Consider the following 21,215-nt stretch of genomic DNA (forward strand, 5'->3'; position numbering starts at 1 on the left):
CTAAATGCATTATCTGCTTTCATAGAAACTTCTTAAAAATGCATGTGCTTATTGAATTAAAAAAAACCATATCAACAAATACCTTTTATGGGGCTCTATAGTCATGCAATCTCGGAGTGACACAAGATGGTCTTCAAGAGTTAAAACCATAAAAATCTTTCTCTATAACTTCAAAGCAGTGATTTCACGACTGTGAGAATCATTGCAAAACGATTCTTTCAATGGTGAAAAAGCTCATGCGTTTCAGTATGTATGACTTCGTTTGAATTTTTATTCAATTTGTTTGTATTGAGGAAAGTGTTTTAAAAATGCTTTACTCCATCAAAACATCTTCAATCGGCTACCCTTAATTTTCGGACTATTCAAGCCACAGTTCAATCTACAATTGATCTGTGCATTCATACTACCATAGTTCAATCTGCAATAGAAATTGAAAATAGATTTTACATAGATGTATATTTCAATCAATCGTGAAACTTTTTCAAAAAAATTCTTCCTCCGAGCCAATTTTAAAAAGGCGCTGAAAAATAAAATAAATAAATAAATAAAAAATTCCACATGACGATGTGAAGTCAAACACTGATTTTTTAATATTTTGTATGAAGTAATAGATTCTTTTTCGAATAAAATTAACACAAGATTTGATGATAATTATTTTTCTGCACGGTTGGCGCTATATTATCTGGAATGGATTTTCTGAAAACGAAAAATAAAATGTTTCAATTATGAGTAAAGTTTTTAACACTAGGCAAGAAAAATTACAAGCAATATACCGTCAGACCGGTTATCACATCCAGAGACTGCAGTTCCGTCCTAGTTATGGACTCTTCAGCCTGGAATAGTGAATAACAGAGCTGGTGGCAGATGACATCTCATTGAAGCTGAGAGCGCCGACGAGACTAGATTATTCAATGATGAAAAATTAAGCCCCTCACAATTTTTGAAGTTGCCGGTGTGATTTTGAAGAGCAAGATATAAAAAGTGTTTTCATACATAACTTTGTTACTTCAATCTTCAATTATTTTTTAACTATTCCAATCAGCTCAGCTGGTAGAGAAAGATTTTTGTTAGGTTAGAGAAAGATTTTCGAAGCACAATGAGCAAAAAGAAAAAGAAAAAACCTTTTCTCTTTAGCTGTACTAACAAAACAGCATGACAATGGGCACTGATAGTAACACTTCCCTGTTCTTCCGAATTCCAAAAATCGTGCATTAAAACTTTTCCAAAAGGTATAAAAACTTCAGTATCGAAATGTTTTATATGAAAACTTATTAGAAAATGAATCAAAATTTTAATTGCTTCTAAGCACTAATTTTTGTTTATATTAAACCGATTTTATGACCACTTCCTGTCAGCTAGGCTTGCCAGACTTCTGAAATGTTCAACCGGGACACCAGGATGTATCCCCCCCCCCCCCACAAACGTCGCTAGTGTTCAAAAGGTACCCACCTGTGGCTGATTTTTGGTGTTTTAAAGGGCAGTTTATTCTTAATGTTATGAATAAATGGTTACTAATTATAAACTTAAAACAGGGGTTATAAAAAATGACATAAGTGGATAATATTTGAATATTTCACTTTCTAAGATGTAAATATTTAATGTAAATATTTTTTTAAAACTGAAATAAGATGTAAATATTTACATTTTATTTCAATTTAAAAACACTTTGAATGAGGAACAAAAAAAATGAACAATATTTAGATATACTTTTCATTTTATAGGGCTTTTTTAGTCTTTTCTGGTTTCAATCTTGTAAAAATCCTCACAAGCTAATCCGGTATCAATTTTCAAGTGACTGTTACAAATGATAAAGTAATTATCCTAAATATTCCTTCACAGTTAATTATTTTTAAAAATAAATTATAAAAATAAAATTTTTTAAAATTTGTCTTTTTTACGGGACGTGAAGTAAACCGGTCAGGACGCCGGAATTTTGTCTGAAAACCGGGACGTCTGACAAGCCTACTGTTAGCTAATGTGTGTTTGTTACCGCACTGTGGTAATACATATTTAAGAAACTCGACCCCCCAAATGAAATGCTGAAATGCCGCCCCTGCCTTATATCCGTCCTTGTTCAGAGCTGTATTAGAATACGGGCAACAAATTTTTGTTTTTTTTTTATGATCCCCACACGTAACGCTGTTCCGTAAAAGTACTGGAATAACTGAATTACTTTTAGAGTAATCGCAAAACTTTAAAAAAAAAAAGCATATACATTTTTTCGTATTTACAAAAATAAATAGGTCAAAACAGTAACATAAAACGTTGTTTCAGGCACTTATTCAATTATTCTGTAGATAACCATATTTTCATGTGAAAAGCTTTAACTTTTGTTTTGTTCCTTTTTTCATTTCTGAAGAATAAAAGTTATATTGAAAAAAAAAAAAAAACGTACTAAAGTATTGAAATGTGGCACACAGAGTGCAACTTACCTGCTCAACTTACCTTCCAAAATTATTCGCACGCTTTAAATGTGTGTATTTAAAAATGAAGTGCCTAGAAATTGAAATAGTAGTTAAATACTTTTTTATACTGTCTCTATATTACATCAACCCAACATTTGTTACAAAATATTGACTGTTTGAAATGGGCCAAAAACGAGGTGACATAGAAATATTTTCAGAAAATTTCGAAATTAAAGTTGTCGTCTCTAGTTTTCTTTTTTTTTTTAAAATTATTTTTTCAATGCAGTGGTTAAAAGATTGTTTGGTATTAATTTTTGCTTGTTTACTTCACAAATTCTACGTATTATTTTCAAAATGGGTCGAATTCGCAAAGTAACAACAAACGCAATTCGAAAATGTATTAATTCTTCATTATATGCGAAGTAAAACAGTTCGAAATATTGCAAAAGTAGTTCATTTATCCCATACTACTGTGTAATACTTAAAAAAACGCTTTAAAGAAGAAAATTGGATCGAAAATAAGGTGAGAAATGGTTGACCAACAAAGTTAACAAAATGCAATCAGAGATTTATAATTAGAAAATGCGTTAAAACCCACGTTTGAGTTTTGTGAAAGTTTCAGCATAATAGATTGAAACATTTTCGTTCCAATTTCACCTGTAGCTGTTCACCGTGTTTGCAGAAAATGTTTAGTTAGTGTGAAAAACAGAAAGTTTAGGATTTCCTTTGCAAAATCAATGATAAATTAACCCGAAACGTATAGAAATACACTGCAAATCTTAACAAATGTAGCACACCTTTTCTTCGAGAGAGAAGGTGGGAGGTGATTTCTTAGAAAATTATGGAACACTTGTCTTCTTCCATTGCGATAACGATGGCCAACAGGCAACCTTTCTTAGTGTTGGTCTGAAGCCTCATCCCCAAAAGACGCATATAGAATCTTCCAATACCACGTGTTGGGGGCGTGGCCAAGTCTCAACTGCTGAAAAACGGACTATACATGTTATTCTAGTGAGCGACGTTGCTCCGCGTTGCTAGACTCTTCTCTGCTGACCTCGACTCTTCCCTCCAAACCGCTATAGACAACTACGATTTCGTTTGGGCTCGGCGAATTTTGCCCACCCTTGAGTTGCAATGAATTCCTTTGGGTGTTATCACCCGCCGTTTTTTGCTTTCTGATTCAGTCATTGTGATTGGCTAAGGGCAGAGGCGTGACTCTTAGTTTCGGGGGCAGCTTCACGCGAGCCCGCAGCTCCCAAAACTGTGCACAGCGCTAAAATTAATGGGATTTAAAAACTTTCTGGTTATGTTTAGAGATATGCGGAGAGGGGGGTGGGCTAGATGTTTGAAATCTGTTGTGCGCCTTACTTTTTACTTTTTTTTAACTGAAACACAAAACGATATTTTTGTTAATAATGTATTTTATCAATTACAATTTTTTGGGTGGGCCGGGCCCACCCTGCCTATAGCGACGAGCCGCCCCTGCGTCCAAGTATCTGTAGTTAGAATCAAGAAATGATGTAAAAGATGGAGAAAAATTATGGAAATAAAAGTTTTGTTTTGAGGATAGGGATATAATTTATCTCCCAATTAAGGCCTATACTTCTTTTTTAGCAAAATACATGTGTTAAAATTGTTCTCATATTTTTTCTTTTTTTCTTTCCTTAAAAAAATCCTACAATCACAAGGCTTTGGGAGGGGCCATGGCCCCCATGGCCCCTTTCTAGATCCGCCCCTGGATGATACCAGTCATCCCATTTAATATTGCTTAAAGGTTGTAATAATTGTTGGTTGTTAGAAGTAGTTTCTTCAAAGAATTTACTTTATCAACTACTACAGATGAAGAATGGATTTTAAACAGATCAAATAGGAATGAATGATGTGTCGAGCTTGCTTTTTCAAGTTTTTCTATCTTACATCTTTTCTCCCTCAAACTAATCTGGTTAAACCATTATTTTCATAAAAATATTAAATTAAGCTTAGGTTTAATTGGGATAAAGAATTTTCTTTGGGAGAGTTTTTCTGGGCATTTAAAAACATATTCACAAATCTTCATTGCATTTACTGCTGAACAACTTTCTCGCGACTACAGTTTTGCCACGAGGTGAGTTGAACAAATTTTGCTTTGCTTTGGCTTGTGCCATTCCTTGTATACTTGTTGAGGCTCTTTTTAAGAAGTCTGAATTTAGCCATTTTTTTCCTCTTGAAAGTTTTCCAGTCTTTATTTTTCAGCTCACCTTGAATTGCTCGGTTCAACTTCTTTAGATTTTCAATTTTTAGTCTTCCTATAACTCCTTCCTCCGGAAACAATGTTTCTGTTAATATAATAACGATCTTTTCGGCACCTTTTCCGACATTCTGCTGTCACCAATGTCTTAGCTTAAAAACTCTTTTTTAATTGGTAGAAAAAGCCCTTTACAAATACAGAAGACAAAAATGCTCATGTGACACATTTTAGAAATATGAGGGCCAAAAAGTCAACTCTTGCAATAATTTTACCACACATTATAAAACAATACACTAAATAAAATTATGTCATTTTATTTAGTGTATTGTTTTATTATTACACTTTGGGAAACACTATTTGAATTATGCTATTTAATTAATGTCAGTAGTATTATTAATCAAAAAAAGGCGTGTGTGTAAATGTTAACTTCCCATTAGCTCCTAAAATAGCATTAGGCTACATCAGTGTTTCCCAAAGTGTGTTCGGTGGAACCCTTGGGTTCCACCAAAGTATAAGACGAGTTCCGCCGTGAGTTAGCAGTTACATAAATGTATTTTCCACTAGTTTCAAGAAAAATTAAATAATCAGCATCAAGGATATACTATAATGTCGCTCCAGATTGAAGTAGTGTTTCGCAGTGCCATGCTAGCATAATCAAATTATACTACCGGGGAGGAAAAAATTATACTTGAGGAAAATTTTTGATGAATCTTCAGAAATAGTTTATTTTTTCAAATCTCTTTTTCCCTAGTCAAGCCTATATAGCAAGATTTATGAAGGTATGAGTAGGCAGCACAAATGGTTACTTTTCCATACGCAATATGCTGGCTATTTAAAACAAAAATATTTAGAAGGTTGTATGAACTTCCAGATGAAATGATGTTTTTTTCAACTGGAGCAGAACGCATAAATGTTTTCAAGGTTTTACATGAGGAACGACAGATGATAAATAGACTTGGTCGATATTTTTGAGGAACTGAATGAAGTGGCTATTTTCACTCAAAGGAAAACAGTAACTACATTTGTTGTGAGAGGTAAAGTAACAACGTTGAAAAGAAAGTTGATTTTCTGTGTTCCCTGCCTAAAAAAAAACAACGTAGAATGTCTTGCTCTCTTAAAGGGAATTTCTGACAGAAAAATCCCATGTCTTGCTCTCTTAAAGGGAATTTCTGACAGAAAAATCCCTATGAAGAAAATGCAGTGCAACTATTTTGTGATATAAAAAGTCCTTACTGTTCATTTGAGAAACCTATGACACTGTCCATTAGGGTGGAACGAAAAAAACAAAGTTTTTATTTTCGAATTGTAATAGTGCAGAAAAGTTGCGATTGGTGAAGACTTACAAAACAAAACAAAAATTTTTTAAATCGGATAATATCTTCCGATCCCGCAACGAGCCTAAAAATTTTAAAAAATGGAAAATTTCATGTATTTTTAGCGATTTTTTAAAAACTTTGCTCCAACGTTTCTTTTTAATACTCTAAGACGGAAAAGTTACGATTGCTGAAGCCTTCAGAAATTTAAAAAAACATATTGAAATCAAATAATATCTTCTGATCCAGGAACAAGCATGAAAAGTAAAAAAAAGGAAGAATTTCATCTTTTCTTAGTGATTAAAAATAAAATTGTTCTTCTTGTTTTTTTTCCCCGGTGTTACAGGGAAAAGCCTTTTTAAAAAACCCTATATTACACATAAACATTAATTAATTTCTTGACTTTTAAGGTATCTTCTAAACATGCAAAACTACCATTCTTTACAACAATGAAACATTTTCAAATAATACTAAGTTATAAAATATTTACCAAATTTGCAATCCAGTATATAAGTCTTATTGTTTTACGTGTTACTTTTTTCGAAGAAAAGGTGGAGAAAATAACTTTGTCGTGTTCCAATTAATAATCTCTGTTTAATCTTCTGCTTCGAAATTTAGAGATGGAATGACAAAGTTTCTAATGCTTTTGCCTTTAGAAACAGATTCCCTGGCTTTTAAGACGTTTTTAGTTCTCTTATGTGCCTCCTTTCATCAAACACCATTGCCATTAATAGGTTTTTGGGATGCGCAAAGAAAGAGTTTCTTTCAATGACAGGGTAAACAACTTGTTTTAGATTGTCAGGAAAGTATCAACAGGTTTGAACTGTTCTGTAAACATGAATGGCACCGTCTGTGAAATTTTTGCGGTTCTTTATTTCAAACCAGACTGGCATGTAACATCTCAAAATAAAAGTCACTATGTCTTTTAACTCAGCTGATGGAATCGATACATTTACGTACAGTCTAAGGACTCTATTTGCACAAGTGAGCCATCTGGAATGTGAGAGTGGGCCGGGGTCACGATTTGACAAATCATTTGGGCAATTGCCACACTTTATTGCCTGAGATATATCTAAAAGATATCTTTGATCCTTGCTCAAGCACTTTCTGTTTACATCTGGAATTGTACAGTCAATTGCTTGAAAATCTATTACTGGCAGTTTTTCGCAACCTCTGAGTTGTTCTCCTATTTGTCCAAAAAACGAATTTGGGCCAGTTGTTCCACCATCCAAATACCGAAAAAGATGGCGAAAAGGCAACTCAATGAAATGTAATAAACAAATAACCCGTTGCAATGGTCGTCCAATATAAATTTCAAATTGACGAATCGCGCCACTTTTCCACCCAGTATTGATTTTAGTACCATCGCAACCTACGATGGCTAAATCATCCTGTGAAATCCTTTGTTCATTTAGATATGAAGCAATGCTATTCACCATGTCTTTGGCGGATCCAGAGTTTGGAGACACGTGACCAATATAAACGGAATCAGGTTCTTTGATAATAGAATACTGCTCTTCTTTCACTGTTCGCCGAAAATGCTTTGATTCAATCTTATCTATATATAAAGTATCATCTTTTCTTCCGTCAAAATAAATACCCCGAACGGAGTCTTGTTCATAGGCGGATTTAGGCTGTGAATTCTGGGGGTGCAACAATACAGGGGATCAAGCGGGGGGGGGGGGGGGATGCAGCGCTGCCAATGGCGACTAAAGCTACTATTTTGTAAACAAAATCGACTATTTCAGTCAAAATATGGGCAAAAGCGACAATTGTAAAACACGGCGACTATTTTAGTATGTGACTAAAATAGGTAAAAAAGTTAGGTTTTTTTTTTTTCCTTTTTTCTCCTGGGAGAAAAAAATTTAAAAAAAAGAAATGGAAAATCGCTTTCATGTTTACCCCCTAGTTACCGGAGGAAAAAAGGAAAAATTTTACCGCGTTTAGTTTTTGAAAACATTCGTTTTAAAAAAATGGAAAAATGAAATGAAAATATCATTCATGACCAGAAGGGATGTTTATATTTTTGCATAAAGAAAATTTCGTTTTTACCCCGATAGCGATTTTCGCAAAGGTATGGTTTTTATGAGTGTGATTTAGTTTTTGCAATCGCAATTTCTGAAAAAAGTTTGGTTCCACCACTACTTTTTATAACTGTTTTTTTTTTTTTTTTTAATTTCTTGCATTTGTATTATACATTCATTTTTTTTAAAAACGAGAGCTAATTTTCTTTCGATTGGAAATATCACGAATAGAGCTCTTTATATACAGTCAGTCTAAAACTGTTTACATTGTCTTTAATTAACAGTTAGACAATGAGAAATTACTCTAGAATGTGTCAATACTGCTTTCTCTAGCATTTTTCAGGGTTGGGCTCAAGTTTCGAAAATGTTTTTAAAGTTTTCCTTTTCAAAGGTTGTTTAGAGAAAATTTGCCCCATGTAAGTCTTTTCCACTTCATGGCATTAATATAATAAAAATGCTATTTTAAAAAAAAAAAAAAAAGGAGACTATTTTAGAAGCTATTTTCTGTATTTGGTAACAATTTTGGAGACTATTTTTCATATTAAAGGCAACTAAAGCAACTACTTTTAGCAGTGGAACTCAGTGTCAGTCCTGCGAGAGGGGGAGGGCCTTCTTTCTGAAATTTTTGAAATTCTACAATGAAAATGTTGGTTTTTAGTTAATTTCTGATTCATTTTATTGCACTGTTTAGTAGAATGATGTGTAAGGATTTTATATTGTTTTTGAGGAATTATGTTACAATAGTCATATTTTTTGACTTTATTAGCCATGGTTGTTTCGAAGAAAAATAAAATTGTAATGTTTTACCAATATATACCCAATTGCAGAGTATAAAATTGTTATATAGTGCAACACTGAAAATTAATTAAAGGAATGTTTTTATTTGATTTACGTAATTATTTATTGTTTTTTTTCCAATGGAGAAATACTTCTTAATTCGCGTGGAGCAATTTCTCTCGCACTGGCGATGTGTGGTGACCGGGTCACACAATAAGCTGCCTATTATTTTAGTTTTGGGCTTGCTTTCAAGTAAATTAACTTGCATTGTAGCTGTGGAAAAATATAAGTTGTTTTACGAAATTCCCGAGGAGAAATATATATTTTCTCCTGATAAAATATATTTCATTTAAATTTCCTTTGAAAATCGAACCAAAAATGTTGGGGGTGCAGCGCACCCCTTGGCACCCCCGTAAATCCGCCTATGGTCTTGTTTAATGCCACTTTGCAGATCTTTTCTATTTTGGCTCTTTTCTCTTCTAATTTTTTGTCTATCAACAACTTTGGAAGTATCTGTTTCAGTCACTAAGCCAACGTCTTGAAGCACACTGGATGCTATGGCAGCAGTTGCACGATCAGATACGCCGTAACGATCACTACTTAGTGCCGTAGTTTTCAGCTTAATCCTCATCTGCCACCGGGTTTTCTTCTCTGGGTCGGTTGACTTGTAATCATCATCAGTTTCTCTCTTGACTGAACAACTTGGTTGTTCTTCATTTGAAAGATCATATTCATCTTTCATGACTGAAACGCACTCAGTAACTTTTCGTTTCAAGGCACAGGCTTTTCTTTGAAATCTTTTTTTCAACCTTTTTGTTTCCTTTTGGTCCAAAGTTCCAATTTTTCCCATGCCATGTTTCCTCTGAAGGATAGATAAATCTATGTTCAGAGTCGGTATCATTTTAGATTTTTCACAGGTACATTTCATGTAAATTGGACATTCACAAATGTCTGGGGTCTTTTTACAAGTGCAAATAACATTCATTATGCACTTACACGCAGAGACGTCAAAGAGTTTCTTTGCTTCACTTTTAAATTTATCAATCCTTTCTTTAAACTTTGGTCCCTTATCAAACCCTTGTTTGGTCCCTTGTTACAACCTTGTCTCGGTTGTAAGATCTCATGAAATTGAAATATTTTTTGTAGAAGATATCAATGAGCTGAGCAATTCTTTTCAGGGAAACTGTAGCAATCGAGGCCTTGTCAAAGATACATTTAACTTTTTGCGCCACTATGTCCTTAACACTGGAAAAACTCACTTTCGTGTTATTGACTTTTCTAGCTAACTCAAATCTCTCTTGAAAGCAACTTTGAAGTACATTTTCATAAGTAGGGAGCTTATTTGTTGGCAAATCTCTCGGGTGGCCAAATATAGGGCACTCAAAGGACTTTCTCGTAATTCTTTTCTGCAAAGATGGATTCATGTTTGAAACACCTTTAGCAGAGCAAATCGACTTCACATGCACATTAGAAACATTGAGAAATACTGATGCCAGCACGACTGCTTTATTCATTTAAGTAAGATACCTATAGACACAAGCCAACTAAAGAGCTCATGAATTCAAGATCGTGAGGCGTTAATGGCGCGTATTAGATGTAAACACTGTACTGAGCGCATAAACAAATATGAGTCTCGCGGGATTAAAGGGCCATGTGGACAATTTCACAGGCAGGCTAATACTAAAATATCACATTTGTTTTATAAACAAACGTTCTTCTATTAGTATTTCATACCGAACTTATGAGGATCGTTAAACTAAAATAAAAAAAAAGCTGAAAAAGGGCTTAAAGTTTACATTTTTTCAAACATGTAGGTTGAATCAGAAGATATTGTTTTATTTCAAAAAGATATATATATATATATATATATATATTTTGCTTTGAAGTCTTCACTAAACGTAACTTCTCTGTTCTGTAGCCTGAAAAAATACATTGAACCAAAAATGTTAAAAATTTGGAAAAAACCTGAAATTCTCAACTTTTTCGATTTTTTAGGCTTGTTTCCGGATCAGAAGGTGTTATTCGTATTCAATTTTTTTTTTATTTCTGAAGGCTTTACCAATTGTAACTTTTCCATCTTAGAGCCTTAAAAAGAAACATTAAAACAAAATTTTTGAAAAATCACTAAGAAAACACGAAATTTTCCATTTTTTCAAATATTCAGGCTCGTTGCGGGATTGGAAGATATTATCTGATTTTTAAAATTTTTGTTTTGTTTTGTAAGTCTTCACCAATCGCAACTTTTCCGCACTATTACGATTCGAAAATAAAAACTTTGTTTTTTTCGTTCCACCCTACTGTCCATGCCTGAGTATGAATCATGATTGCACTTAAGAGTTCATCTGCTATAAACCAATTTTCTGATTCAGCTTCACGCAATGCATTTTGGTTTGGTGTTGAAACGGAATACCTGTTATCGGGTAACAAAGCTGTATCTTAACTTCTTTCTCTCGTAATAGCTTCAAAATGCAAAACAAGCTTTCCAGCATATGAGTACCCAAAAAACTAATTTAGTTCATGGATGCTGTTCTTGCTGTACGTACTCAACCTTCTGACATAAAGCAAAATTTTATAGCTTTTATCAGTTTTACAGTGAATTAATTCAAGTAGAGGTAGCCCAATCAGTAAAGCACCGAGTTCCTGGATAAAGGGTCACGGATTCGGTGCAGCAACGGTCGAAGATCCACTATGTGTGCTAATTTGACTGGTGCATCCTAAATCAAAAGCTCTGGGGAGAGTGGGCTGGTGTTTTTTAGCCCCTGGTCAGGATTAAATGCTGGTCTTGAGGGTCCCTTAAAAACTGGTAGCATAACCACTGATTTGTACAAAGGAACAGTGGCTGCTGAGTTATAGGTTTGGGTGTCGGTACATGCATATTTGGAGCTCCTTCGTCTATCACAGAATAAATAAAACATTAATCATGCGCAGTTTATAGTACTCTCTTCAGGGCCCTTATGGTCGTGGGGAGCCTCTCTGTTTGAGACATAAATCCACCATTGTAGAGGACCTTGGAGTGTGCAGTGAAGTATGATGTGGACATAATGAAAGTGTCCTCTCTATATTTCATGTGAGCAATCAATTCTTTCGTATTATCGCATTTACCAAAATTTGTTTTTATGATGACATTTGAACTTTACGATTTATTTTTATCCACGTTGGTGCAATTTGCTGTCTCAGAGGAATTTCAAATTTATGTATCATCGCAGTCAAGTTAAATAGATTCAGTATCTTGGCCACAGTTCAAATCATGCACATTGTACAAGCACTGAATTATAAAAGAGAATACATGTCATAGTGGAAGATAAAAACATACAAAGTCCTCCCCTTGCGCAATAAGCGCTAAAATCAAAAGCTAATCTACAAATGTTTCAGTTGAGGTCCCCTTGTATTTCTGTTTTTGTTTGAATTCTTGTATTATTTTCATGAATATTATTAGTCCTAATGTTTGACAAGAAAATCATCATGCTGTGTCACCCCTTCGAAATGATTGGTGGCAAAAATTTATCTGCACCTCTGCCATTGAGGTGCATATGTGTACCTTGTGTTATTGTTCCACAGACACGCTAATGGTGGAAATTTTTCAATTGGGTCAAAATCTGAAGAGATTAGTGACACAACTAATCAACAACAGTTCACAAGGAGATGCACATATATACCACGTTTCTTCCAATTCCATGGCATTACTTTTTGAGTTAGATCACCCTAAAGAAATCGATCAAATAAATGCTAAATAGAAACAGATGGACAGATAGTTTCTAAAAATGGTTGATAAGTTCAGAGCACCTTCAACATTTAAATATATCAAAATTCGAAAATTCTCACGTAGTTAATAGTTTCTTCAATGCAGAAGAATGTAATCGAACTATGAGCATTTTTCATCTCTTTCATTTGACTCCAAGATCGTTAACATTTTGTTTTTAGCCATGAATGAAAATGAACTTCCATGAAGCAAAAGCAAATTACTCAGGGTTCCGTGGCCTAAAAAGTTTGGGAACCGCTGGGCTACATTATATACCATTAAAAAGCCAATGTTATCTAGCATTGGCAGTGACGCACATTAGGTGTGACTTGCGTTACGTGATAAATGTGCCTATTTTCGAAATAGAATATTAAAAAAAATCAAATTGGCCAAAATTTTCTTTTCAGCTACATAAATGAGTAGAAGAAACAGTAAGAATTTTTTAATTTACAAGCTATAAAATTTATAAATATTAAAAAATTTAATTTTTCGTGACTCACGTTACATAGAATTCAATGATTTAACAAACAACTTCTTTCAAATATTTTAAGGAGAAATTTAAAAACATACAATAATTGTCTTCTAATGGAATGAATCTGTCTGAAAAAAAAATAATTATTTAACAGAAACATGTTAAAACAATAAAAACATGCTCATTTAAAATTGCTTCTAGCAGAGAGAAAATTCACCTGAATGTGAGCTTATAAAAAAATGTTCTCTTGTAAGAAAAAAATGGTACACCTGGAGTAACCATATACAAACTTGTAAACTTCAGTTAATACAGAGAACATACAAAAAAGTTAGGACATTCTTGATGACGAAATATGCCTAAGAGTGATTAAATTGCTTTAGCAAAAATTACATAAAAAATTATCATTAATTCTTTCCTTTTACTGTTAAGACAAATTTTAAATAAGAGACCAATAGACATCGTCTTAATTCTAACTGTGCACTTCTCATTATAAATTATTCTTTTAAGTACTGCATTAAAGCAACAAATAAAATTTTTCGTACTCTTGGTTTGAATTAATTTGTTTCAATTAAATATTTATATCCTTAACGATGCAAATAAAATGCAAAACAACTTTTTAAAGAAAATTTTTAATATGTACACTTACAAACATACATAGGAGTTAAATATAGCATGACTCCTTCCACAATTATATAGTTGAAATGATAAGCACATAAAACTTTTCAGATTTCGAAAATTAAAATTACACAACATATTTTAAAAAAAGCGTGAGAAATGCAAACAAAATACATCCTTTTTACAGAAACATTTGAAAAATGCTTCATTACTTCTGCAGAAAAGGTTTATTACTGCACAAGTAAAAATATTTTTTACAACTATTACTGCTAAACCAGCATAGCAGTGCATATACCAATATACAGAATTTAAGATTTGAAAAAAAAAAAAAAACTTAAGTACTATACATTTATATTACATTTATTCATAAGTGCCAACTGTACAAAAATTTTTAACGGAAGGAGGACAAGTAAATGAGGAATGATAATGACAAGGAGAAGCATTTATCTCACTGATTTGAGTTAGTTTTAGAAAACGTACATGTAAATAATAAAACTTATGTCCAAAAATAATAATAGCAATAATTATATTTATACCATTAGTTGGCACCAATGCATGGAAAATTTTACAGATTATTAATAAAACTCTTAAAGTTTAATGAATACAATAACAATAATTGTATTTAAAAAACAAAGCTACTTCTTTAAAAGGACTACATTTCTTGACTTACATATTTTATTAGAAAAACCCATGCTAATCTTATGACAATGATAATTACAAGAGACAAAACTAACATAAACGCATAAGCACAATACTTGCTCATTGAGTGTCCAATATTGATCAATATCAAGCTCAGTTTCTACAATAGTGAAAAAAATTAAGATAGGATTCAACACTTTTGTATATAAACATAACACATAAGTTGCAGCTCTTGGGAATTTGTCCTACTGCTTTTGGGATCCGCTGTTGCGAGCTTTAGGATCCCATTTCACCTTTTTTCTCTGTATCTACTTCGATCAATGCGATTAGGCATACGAGCCGTTCGTCGTAGAAAATCATCCACGGATCTTTCATACTAAGAAGAAAAAAACATAGCATGTCAACTACGTATATCTATATATATATATAAATGGAGTTTGGTAAATTTGTTCCCTAAGATCTCAGAAACTACCCGGCAGATTTGGCTGAAACTTTCACCGTTTGTTCAGTTTGGTGCTGGGAAGGTTTATAGACCAGTTCGAAAAAAATCCGATTGATAGTTCCCTTTTTATTCCAATTTTAGTCCCAGTTTTCGCATAAATGCTCCAATAGGGGGGTGGAAAAAAACGTGCACACATTAACATTATATGTCCATCGAAAGCGCCAATTTTTCTGCTGAAGATACCATCTGTTCGAAGTTTCTAAGTTGTATAAAAAACAAGTTATGAGCTTTTTTGTTCCCTGTTCAAAGGCTTTCATCAACCCAAGTCATTGTTTAGTGTGTCATCTCAACTCCCAAGAATGTTTGCATTGTTGAATATTTTTGCGTTTCGTCTGACTTTGAGGCTCTTCTCAAGTCAAATCTTAAAGTAACGTTTTTCCACAAGATTGGCTAAAAATAAATGGATTTGGCTGATCATTTTACTTTTAAACGGAACTTATGTAATTAATGGTTTATTATTATTATTTATGCTGATTGGACACTTGCTCACTATATCCAACCAACCAGCAGAAATATCGCCAGAATTTTTTCAGAAAGATTTCAGTAGCTGATGCATTTGGCAGTTTTTTTCCACTGTCGCTGTTTTTGAGCCCAAAGACTACGTACTAATGTTTCTCAGCTTTCACCATATAAACAAAATATCGCCAATGAAAGATACTTAAAAAAAAAAACTGCGTAAAATAATTCAACAACTAAATTAGGCAAATCCATAAACCGCAAAAAAACTTCCATTAATTTTTCTTTTTGCACGATTTCAAACAATTGCCAAATTTTACTACTTATTTTGGAAACATTTCGGATGAAACCGTTTAGCGCTTTTTTTTTTGACCAAAAGTATCTCAGCATCTGGCAACAATATTTCTATAATAAAAATTAGTAAGGAGGGGGAGTATTATCGAAAGTGTCCCAAAATGATTCTCGCAAATTTGGTAAGATTTTAAACCGCACCAAGTGCCCACACAAATTGAAATTTCCCAAAATAACTAAAGCAAGTGTACGGGGAATACGGGCGGCTACATTTTTTAAAACAGTTCGTACATCAATAGCCATACAAAGAAGATTTTAGATTTTAAAAAAAAGTACTAACAGATAAATCTTTTCAAACATGTAAAGTTTAATTTCATATTTTGGAAATTCCTCAAATGTGTATATGCTTAAATGTCGTGCTTTCGTTTCTAATTGAATACTATTTTGTTCTTTATACTTATTGCTATTTTAGTTTAATGAGTAAGGAAGAAGCTCGATTTTTAATCACGTCAAAAAGGTTTGTTTTAAATTCTTTCGCTTAAAACAGAAAACAAGGGCAAGTAATGATTGTTTCTCATAATTATTACTGACCCAGGCAACGCCGGGTATTTTTGCTAGTATATATATATATATATATATATTAAAAGAGTTTTATTTGAGTGCACCTATTTGTTAAGCAAAATAGAATTTAGTTTGTACAATTTTAAGTTTCATGAACTTTTGATACATTGTTTCTCAGTCCAAATAGAGTCTTCGGGCCGTAACAATATCGTTTACAAATCTGTTCTGAGAGGACAAAAGTACAGCAACGCAATATTTTTATTTTAAAAATGTAATGAATGAAAGGTGGGTCGATACTCACAGCTCTTTTGTCCATAGTTCTAGCCCTAGAGTTAGAATAGTCTTGGTGATGCATTGATCGATCGTAATAAGCAGATGGTTCCATTTGAAAAGGAGGTTGAGGATAGTTGCACTAGGAAAGAGAAGGAACAAGTTAGATACAGCATTAAAAAAACACATGTCATTACTACAGTATAACTTCGATTTAACTATTTCCTCAGTTTAATGATACATTTCACTGGTCCGGATTTAATTGCATTGAATGTCTATGCTCCTCTGTTTTACGATATCCTTGATTTCATGATAACTTTTTCCAGTCCCTTGACAATTGTTAAATTGGGGTTATACTGTATATGTCTTCACAGAAAGTATATCTGTGGAATGGGATGAACAGTGGCGGCCCTAGGTTTTGGGGGCCCTGAACGAAGACTTTTTGTGGGGCCCCCAATTAAAAAATATTAATGATCGTATTAATTTTAGGGATGTCCATTGCAAGAGTAATGTCCCTTCCCCCTCACTACGAATGAGACCCCTCAAAAAAAGGGAGAAAAAATCCCTAGGAAGTCTCTTAACCCTCTTGCAGTTGGTCAGTCCCAAAATTGCATGTTAAATGGACGAGATATATCGTCAAAAACTGCAAGGTGGTTTAAGATTTCCACGCCTCAGTTTCAGCCATGTCTTCGAATGTACACTGACATAATTTAAACCTAATTAACAAACATTTTTTTCTCTCGATATAATACCCCACATGTATACATTTTTATCATTGATCTTAGATGGAGGGGAGTATCAGCAGAGTGATTCAAGGACTGTCTTAAATGTGTTAAGAGAGTATCATTAAGTCAAAAAGGTCTGGAGGTTTCTTCCCCAGGTTAAAATTTTGAAAAATAGATACAACATTCTTCGTGTTGAGACCTTATAAAGCATAATTAAAATTACAAAATATCAGGGAAAAAATAGGCAAACCAAAGCTTTTTATAGGTTTCACACTCTCGCAAATGAAGAAAATGTAAATAAGAATTTTTCTTTGGTTTGGCAAATTGTCAACAGAAAGAAGAGAAAAGACAACTAATCGTCACTTTCTAACATTGGCTTTTGGTAAAGTTGATTTTTGATTGCCTCCCAAACCCAAATAAAATAATCACTACTAAAATATGCAATCAACTCTTTAAAGAAATGGTATGAAGATTTAAAAGATAGGTAACAGGAGAGTAACATCCCTCTCCTTTAAACAATTTACAGCTTACAGTAGATAAGAAATAAAATTGAAGCATTTTTTAAGTATATGCGGCAATGTAAAAATCTCCCAGATGTGGTAGCAGTTTTCGCAGAACATCGCCCATCCTCTGAAGCAGAGGTTCAGAATCCCCATTTTAGAAGACATCTAACTTTCAAATTTCAAGGAAAAAGCAAAAAAATTGTCCCCCCCCCCAGAAACAACATCTGAGATTGATCTTCAGGTGCAATGAGTAGCCGCGCCAGACTATAACCAGTTGGAGCCTGCACGGGGGTTGGGGAGAAGGGTGCACATTGGAGCTGTATTAGTGCATGGGTGAAGGGGACCAGTCGGCTCTTGACGGACCCTGTTAATCCTTGTTTTGCACTTATAATGGGGCCCCACATTCAACAGAGCCTTCAATTAGGTCAAACTTGTTCTAAAAAGACATTTCAAAAAAAAAAAATCAGGGAAAAAGTTTTTAAATACATGTTAGCACGGGGCCCTGGAGCTGCCCTGGGGATGAATTTTTGGGTTTAAAGAATGATCAATACTTTGTTATTGCTACAGTAATTAAAATGTTTGCTAGTTCTTTTTTTAGAAATAATGCAAAACTGGATAACTTTCTTAACTTGTCTTTGGCAATTAAACTTTCAGAGTTCAAAGGATTTAGATTAAACTGGATTGTATTTTCAGCATCTATTGTCAATGTGAGAGATGCTAATTAGTCAGATTCAAAGCTACATTTTTCTTTCTTTTGGTTAGTGAAATGAAAGGGAGAGGACAGTGATTAGTTTGCTTACATAAAAAACAATACATTATTTTTGTAGTCAATTTATCAGCTTAAAAAAAAACAAAACAAAGTAAGATGTTTATTGAGCTTAAAAGGTAATAAGTAGTTTGTAGTAAAAAATAAATTAAAAAAATCACTATTGATGCTACGTACTTAACCAAGACTTTCCCCTTTTCTTAATAGACTTAATTCAAACATTATAGAAAAAAATCTACAGGTCATAACTTACAGGAGGTCCAAAAGGCATAGGAGGCATTTGAGCTCTTTGGTGATGATAATCACGAGCATAATCTCCGTAGTTCTACAACACAAAATAAACACACATAATGTTTGAAAAAATCATATTAAGACAGTAAGTAAATTATATCAATAAACATACCAAAAGTTTTAAATTTATTTCATGTCAGGTAAGCTTTATGAAACAATTGTTTCGAAACTTCTCGCTTTGAGATCAAACAGCAAATAACATCATGGCCCAAAAATATGAAGAAAGCACCTAGGTACTTCTCAAAAGGTGGGAACAAAAAAGTTAATTCTGAGCAATTTTTAAAATTTTGAAATTTGATATCAATTTTGGTTTTATTGCATAGTATGTACACCTAAAAATCATATACAAACATAAAAAGACAGTAGGGATTAATAAAAATAAATAGCAAATTTAATGATTGGTCTATAAGTAACAGATTTTGGACATCATCATAATGAAAGTTTCAGTTTTTGAACTTCTCCAATGAAAATTCTGTTTTTAAATTCTGCAATGAAAAATAGAGGATTTATGAAGTATATGAATGACTTTAAATACTGGTCTTTAAATAATAAAAATTTGGTATAGTTTTATAGAATCAAAAAAAAAAAAAAAACTCATCCATTTTGCCAGAGCAGGTGATAAAGTCGCCAAAACTGAACCTGTTGGCGAAATCCGGAATTGCCGCTGGTAGCCCTTTGCTTACCGTACGCTGTGAATTGTCGCCCACCGGGTTTGCTTGGTGATTTTTGCCGCCATTTTGTTTACTTAAATGCTTTCGTTGTGATCAAAACTTTTGTTTCTACTCAAGGACGCCCATATGCAAAATTTTAAGGGAGGGGGGGGGGGGCTCAGACATTTTCCCCATGGTTCTGCAGTATATTTTCCCCCATAGAAACCGATTTCAGTACAGATTAGACTTATTAAAGTTTGACATTTTTAACAAATTGTTCGTTAATTTGAGGAGAAGTTTTTTTTTACATTTTTGCAAAGAAAAAAAGTACTAAAAGAAAAGAAGTTCCAATTTCTAAGGGGGGGGGGGCCCTTGAACCCCTCTTGCTCCCCTATATGGGCGCCCTTGTTTCTTTCTACTGTTTATTTATGTAATGTTCAATGCATAATGTATTAATTGTGCATAATACCAATGGATTAAAGAAATTAACATTATAATAGCCTTTTTTATTAAGGTTACAAGACAGAAGATCATTTATAATATTGAATAAATGGACAGAATTATCGGCATCTACATCATAATGTAATTTGGACATCTCACATATATGTTTAAGAAATGATTTTGCTTCAAAGATACTGAATAGAAACATATGAAAATACTTTAAAATGATTAAAAATTGATTTTGAGGATCGAAAAATACCTTTAAAACATATAATTCATATATTTAGTTCTCAAATAATAGCATTGTTCAGATCGTAACTTTCGGACATACCTCAAACTTCCAACTTCCTTTTTTTCTAAAATCGTTTACAAAATAAGTAATATGCCTTTACTTTTGTAATTTGTGGAAAATATTATCAAAAAATCAATTCAGTTTGAGATTTATACCCAATTTTTTTTTAAAAACAAATGGAATTAATTAAAAATTTTTTTTTTGATGGTTCATTTGCTCAGTTAACGTTTTGAAAGTCCAAAAATGTGCCTTTTAGCAGATAAAATATTTTTTAAGGGTATTTGAAGAGCATTTTTTTCCATCATTTATGTCAATTCTTGTCTCCATACCATCTTATAATTTTAACTGAAAAATTTTTGTGTTCATTAAAATGAAAGTTATTTGGTGTTAAAGCTTCAAAGTTGAGGTCTGTGTTTGCTCCCACCTTTTGAGAGCTGCTCACCTAAATTGCCTGGCTTAATCTACGTGTTTCCTGTTGTGAAGTTTGCGAGAAATGTTGTTTAAAGAGGATCTGTAGATAGTACATATGTTTGGAAAGTATCACTGGAATAGTAAAAATTCAGGGGCAGGGAGGGGCGATAGTGGATTCATTCAAATATATTGAAATTCTTCAGAGTTAGTAGAATACCGAATAAATATCTTCTGAAATTTATCAACTTTTCCAGGCACAGTAAAATCTGTAAAGTTGACCACTCATCTACGTTTGCCCTAAAGTACTGCTCCTCAAGTGATCAACTTACACAGGTTTCACTGTATCTTATGCTATAATAAACATTAAAATTGACTAGTTTTCAGAAACAATTAAACATGTCCACAAATTTTCTTTCCAGAAAAATTGATGATTGTATTTTTCTTTTTTTTTTTTTTAAATCTCGTGATAGGTTTTGTTTAAGAATCTTTGAAGAATTTCACTATGATTTTATTTTTTGTATTTTTAACTCAGAACTAAAAGAGAAAGTATTAGAAACTTATTGAGAACTTAAAGCAAATGCCACAATGCAGAACACTTTGTGATGTTCTGCAACGTAAAATCATTTGACCAAAGCCGATCTGCAAAATAAATTAAAGTTATCAATTTAACTTCATAACATTGTCAAATACATCAATTAACAAAAAACGCAATTGCACATGTAGAAACGTGAACTTCCAAACCGTTTCATACAGGAGAGTATTAGATGAATATTTTATTTATTTGTTCAGAATACTTAATCATACTGCAGAAAAAGTGTAAAATTAAAATTTAAGGCACACATTCA

General features: G+C 33.0%; 1 protein-coding gene across 3 annotated transcripts in view; it reads right to left on the reverse strand.

The window, feature by feature from the left end:
* Nucleotides 1–13,575: 13,575 nt before the first annotated feature.
* Nucleotides 13,576–21,215, reverse strand: part of LOC129221946 (YTH domain-containing protein 1-like) — a 121,041-nt gene continuing 113,401 nt past the window's right edge. The window contains exons 18-20 of one of the 3 annotated variants that reach the window (XM_054856337.1): nucleotides 18,539–18,610; nucleotides 16,323–16,433; nucleotides 13,576–14,587 (exon numbers count right to left, since the gene is read on the reverse strand). In XM_054856337.1, the coding sequence (XP_054712312.1) occupies nucleotides 14,501–14,587; nucleotides 16,323–16,433; nucleotides 18,539–18,610 (270 nt within the window). In that variant the 3' untranslated portion in view covers nucleotides 13,576–14,500. The remainder of the gene's footprint in view (nucleotides 14,588–16,322; nucleotides 16,434–18,538; nucleotides 18,611–21,215) is intronic. The other 2 variants (XM_054856335.1, XM_054856338.1) reach the window with 2 other exon arrangements.

Source organism: Uloborus diversus, chromosome 5, assembly GCF_026930045.1.
Source record: "Uloborus diversus isolate 005 chromosome 5, Udiv.v.3.1, whole genome shotgun sequence".
In the NCBI taxonomy this organism is placed as follows: Eukaryota; Metazoa; Arthropoda; class Arachnida; order Araneae; family Uloboridae; genus Uloborus; species Uloborus diversus.